Source organism: Salvelinus sp. IW2-2015, linkage group LG27 (assembly GCF_002910315.2).
Source record: "Salvelinus sp. IW2-2015 linkage group LG27, ASM291031v2, whole genome shotgun sequence".
In the NCBI taxonomy this organism is placed as follows: Eukaryota; Metazoa; Chordata; class Actinopteri; order Salmoniformes; family Salmonidae; genus Salvelinus; species Salvelinus sp. IW2-2015.
In genome coordinates, this window is record NC_036867.1 from 1,054,242 (window position 1) to 1,059,445 (window position 5,204).

Sequence of the window (5,204 nt, forward strand, 5' to 3'; positions counted from 1 at the left end):
AGAGAAGGAAGAGGGAGAGAGAGCGAGGAGAGAGAGAGAGAGGAGAGAGGAGAGGGAGAGAGAGAGAGAGAGAGAGAGAGAGAGAGAGAGAGAGAGAGAGAGAGAGAGAGAAGAGAGGAGAGAGAGAGAGGAGAGAGAGAGAGAGAGAGGGAGAGAGAGAGGAGAGAGAGAGAGAGAGAGAGAGAGAGAGAGAGAGAGGGAGAGAGAGAGAGAGAGAGTGGGCAAGAGAGAACAAAGACAGAGAGAGAGTGTTAAAGCAGTGGTATGGTATATGTATAAAAAAAAGGTCTGTGTAAGTGTGTTTGCATGTGTAAGTGTGTGCGCATGTGTAAGTGTGTTTGCATGTGTAAGTGTGTGCGCATGTGTAAGTGTGTGCGCATGTGTAAGTGTTTTGCATGTGTAAGTGTGTGCGCATGTGTAAGTGTGTTTGCATGTGTAAGTGTGTTTGCATTGTGTAAGTGTGTTTTGCATGTGTAAGTGTGTTTGCGATGTGTTCATGTGTTGCATGTGTAAGTGATGTGCATGTGTAAGTGTTGGCATGTGTAAGTGTGTGCATGTGTAAGTGTGTTGCATGTGTTAAGTGTGTTTGCATGTGTAAGTGATGTTTGCATGTGTAAGTGTGTGCGCATGTGTAAGTGTGTTTGCATGTGTAAGTGTGGTGCGCATGTGTAAGTGTGTTTGCATGTGTAAGTGTGCGCATGTGTAAGTGGTTTGCATGTGTAAGGTGTTGCGCATGTGTAAGTGTGTTGCATGTGTAGTGTGTTTGCATGTGTAAGTGTGTTTTGCATGTGTAAGTGTGTGCGCATGTGTAAGTGTGTTTGCATGTGTAAGTGTGTTTGCTGTGTAAGTGTGTGGCATGTGTAGGTGTTTGCATGTGTAAGTGTGGAGTGTGTGTGCTGTTGTAGTGTGTTTGCATGTGTAGTGTGTGGCATGTGTAGTGTTTGCATGTTGTGTGAGCGTACTGACCGTCAGACTCCAGTGGTGGAGGCCACAACATATCAGAACCGAACTCACAGGATCTTCTGAGAGAGCCTCCGTTCTCTGCCACGCCCAGAGCTGGCTTACGCTTCAGAGAGAGGTGTCCGATAGCTGCAGACACACACATACAGATGTGAACACATACACACACTGTTACACAAATAAGAAAAGTGAAGTAGTACTCACCGTGGTGTATTTGTGAGTGGTGAGCTGACACGTGGTGTGACTGGGTCAGGTGTGTGTGTGTCAGGTGGGCGTGTGCCAGATGTGGGTGTGAGAGGTGTGTGTGCGAGCGAGTCGGCCAGTCGTCCTGCGTTGCCGCTGCCGCCGCTCTGAGTGGACGAGGAGGACGAGGAGGTGGAGCCTAGGTGGGCTGGACCTAAGTGGGCGGGGCGAGTCATCCAGTGTTCCATCCCTGGCATATCATCGCCTGGCCCCGCCTCTTCCTCTGAGCCCGACGACGAGTCTGAGCACAATGGGACAGTCCTAGTGAGGGTCAGTAACCTTCATACAACCTTCATACATCATAACTACAACCTATCATAGCTAACCAAAACACAACCTAACCCCAACTCTATCTGACCCTGAAGACAGGCCTAGTGAAGGTCAGTAGCCTTCATACAACCTTCATACTACATAACTGCATAGCATAACATATAATTAACGTTACTACAACCTTAATAGAACTTAACTGTATAAGATAATGAGGACAGGCCTAGTAAGAGTTAGTAACCTTTATACAACCTTCATACAGCATAACACTGACATAATCATATCATAACCTGATGTGTGTGTGTGTGTGTGTGTGTGGTGTGTGTGTGTGTGTGTGTGTGTGTGTGTGTGTGTGTGTGTGTGTGTGTGTGTCTCACCTGGGGGTGTGTAGGCGTCCATGGATGTCTGTACCACCAGCGATCGTCGTTTGGAGGGCATGGGTACTGCCACCTTGCTCTCCACATGTCTGGCTAACACTGCCTGCACCGCCTCACTGTGGACGTCTAGGGAGTGAAATGGTGTTGGAGAAAGAAGGAATTGTGTTAGTCAATTTAATCAAACACCTCTCTCTATATGTTGATTAATATAAGGTCAATCTAAAGTTGAGTGTACCAACAGTTTCCATGACTGGTCTAAGGTGAGTTCAGTACTGTAGTTAAGGCGTGTGTGTGTTTGTGTGTACCTGAACGATAGCGTTCATCGCGTGTTCCAGAAGAACGCCGTCTGTGGAAGCGAGCGGCAGACGGGGGGCGAAAAAGGGGCGTTGGGACATACCCTCCATACCTGCACACACACACACAGAAAAGCGCACACACACAGAAAAGCGCACACACACACACAGAGAAAAGCACACAAAAATCTATGAGCAGACAAAAACTAGCAACCATTCTCCTGGAGAAGGCCTGGTGGCCATCTTGGATTTCAAGCGTCAGATGTAATAACTGGGCTAATCTAATGATACCTGCCTGAGAGTGTGTGAGTGAGAATACCCAAGCGAATGCCACACTGAAATATCACTGATCACAACAGCCCTATGGCTTCTCTCTATTTCCTATTCTCTCTTTCTTCAAATTCTCTTTTTCTCTCYCTCTCACACAAGACAGCTGAGAGTGAATCTATAGTACATCCATATCACGACCAGTTAAAGCAAAGTTTCATTTTCCTGGATGCAGAAGAACATTTTATAGAATCTTCCATTTTCCTTCAAGTGGCTAAAAATTGCTAGCAATCACGGAACATTGGAAATAGTGTGTGTTTGTGTGTGTGTGTGTCAGCTGTGTGTGTCTCACACTGATCCCCAGAATCACATCAACGTCCAGCTGTGATTGGTTACAGCCTYAGCAGTGTTCCTTCCCTATTGTTCTTTGTGAACTAATCAAATCACACAGATTGGCATGGCATCTCTATCCCACTCTCTTTCAATRGGTACACCCCCTCTCTCCTTCTATCACTCTGTACACCCCCCTCTCTCTCTATCAATATGTACACCCCCTCATCTGTCCATCTCCAGTACAGCACCTGTGTCTCCATCACTATCTGTCCTGTCCTGGTCCTGCTCTGATGAACAGCCTACGGAGGGACAGCTGGGTTTGGGATCCAATAATCATAGCATTAAAAATAGGCTACTGGCTGCAATAGAAGAACGGCAAACATCACCATTAGGCTCTTGACGTTCAGCAGTGCGTCTCTAACACGCTAGCCCACGATGCAAACCACGCACACAACATGCATCAGGAGCGTTGACAGCAATCTATAGAGCAGACAATGTATATTAATAAAATATGTCAACATTATATAACACAGAGATAAATGCGCAATTTATCTGACAATTACGCGCTGCAAAATAATCTCCGAATTCCATTGATTAATCCGCTTGGTTGTGATTTAACAGATTCCTTGTGGTCTATATTATTTTAGATTCAATCGTCGCCAGAAAAAAAAACACCCAAATCATCATCATTATCATCATCATCAMCAGCAGCAGCTGCTGAGTGTGCAGGCCAAAACACCGAGCCCGATCACGAACACACACACCACATAACCGTATCATGTCACGCAGTGTTACAGAGATATTATTAAATTAATATGTTTGAGCATGACACACACGTACAGGCCTACACATACACGCACACGGGTCCGTGGACTCACGGACAAAAAACGTATTTCAAGTCATAACACCCAGTTGGTCTCAAGGTCAAATACCGGGTTTGTGTCGGTGTCACCAACAGAGAGACAAAGGCAGGCGGGTCAATCCCGCAGTGGGGTCTGGGTCTCCCCTCACCCTGTCCCGGCTAAAGCAGGCGGGGAGGGCCGCTCTGACAAACATCTGGAGGGGCGGAGCAGGGGAGAGAGAGTGGGGTCTGGGTCTCCCCTCACCCTGTCCCGGCTAAAGCAGGCGGGGAGGGCCGCTCTGACAAACATCTGGAGGGGCGGAGCAGGGGAGAGAGAGTGGGGTCTGGGTCTCCCCTCACCCTGTCCCGGCTAAAGCAGGCGGGGAGGGCCGCTCTGACAAACATCTGGAGGGGCGGAGCAGGGGAGAGAGAGTGGGGTCTGGGGGAACGGGCCATTGCTGTAGAGATTCCTCTACGATAACGGATTAACAGTGCGCGCGGGGTTTGTTCTTACCCTCTGACAGCTCGAGCTCCAACTCCGCCAGCCGGGCGCGAACGTCCAGTGGTAACGGCGACGCCTCACGCTCTGCCATTAGTTTATAGAAAAATCTCTACGTCCTCCCTCAGTTGCCGTCTCCTCCTCTCCTCCAGCAGAGAGAGAGCTATTACGCGYATCCTCCTCGGAGGCAGCTAGCGGTGCGTAGTTGGGAACAAAGAGAAAAATATGTTTTATCGGTTTACCGGGGCCCCGGCATGGCCTCGTTAGTCTACTTCCTCTCCGTTATTATCGTCTCTGTGATGAGGGACCACTGAGGGTCGATCGGGGGTCTCGAGGCTGCTTGCCCGGCGATGCGGTGCTGATGATGATACTCGCGCTGTTTGGCGCTACTGTCACGTGACGCACGGTGGAGAGGAGAGGAGCGCTACCGGGAGGGACCGAGGGTGGCGTCGCGTGGGAGGCAGGGGTATTATGTCCAAACCACTGCACCACACCCTCTTGATACACACATTGATATATAGGCCTATATCATTGAATTATGGCAACAACAATGTACTGCTGGATCTCTGGTCTTCATGAAGCCCAAGGAATTTCCAAGGAGCACACAAGCCGGGCTTTCTGCCCACCACTCGGCGTAGCTCTGGGAGCTCAGCTCATTCTTCAAGTCTCAGGTAAAGTACGCTACTTACTCATCTGATTTTGACACATACTCATCTGATTTTGCCACAACCAACGCTATACTGATAATTAGCCCATATGCAGAGTAGCTGGCTCCATTGTATCACTGCATTTTATAATAACACAGCATGTGGTGACTTTGTCACATGATTTAAAGGTCCAATGGTGCTGAAGTAGGCTAAACAAACAAGCTGTATTAGCTGCAGCAGGGAATCAGCACCACAAAAGCGGACAGCGACAGAATCGGAACTCAGCACCACGTGACATTGGAAAGCGACGCTCTCAGGTGCAGACATTCCCCACTTGAACAATCTGACCGCAGGCCACTGCTGAATGAAAGGTTCCTGTACGAATTTAGTTTGCTAGACTGATTCAGCCAGCCATATTGACTTCTTCAACCAAACTTTAGAATTGTAAATAATAGGGAATAAATTACTATGCGAAAA

General features: G+C 48.4%; 2 protein-coding genes across 2 annotated transcripts in view; one reads left to right on the plus strand and one right to left on the minus strand.

Moving 5' to 3' along the window:
* LOC111953581 (disco-interacting protein 2 homolog C-like) overlaps positions 1-1,400 on the minus strand; it is a 39,664-nt gene extending 38,264 nt beyond the window's left edge. The window contains exons 1-2 of the mRNA XM_070435654.1: positions 1,241-1,400; positions 967-1,089 (exon numbers count right to left, since the gene is read on the minus strand). Coding sequence (XP_070291755.1) covers positions 967-1,089; positions 1,241-1,400 — 283 coding nt within the window. The remainder of the gene's footprint in view (positions 1-966; positions 1,090-1,240) is intronic.
* Positions 1,401-4,052: 2,652 nt separating this feature from the next.
* Positions 4,053-5,204, plus strand: part of LOC139023146 (V-set domain-containing T-cell activation inhibitor 1-like) — a 94,125-nt gene continuing 92,973 nt past the window's right edge. The window contains exon 1 of the mRNA XM_070435589.1: positions 4,053-4,751. The gene's annotated coding sequence lies outside the window, so the exon portion shown is untranslated. The remainder of the gene's footprint in view (positions 4,752-5,204) is intronic.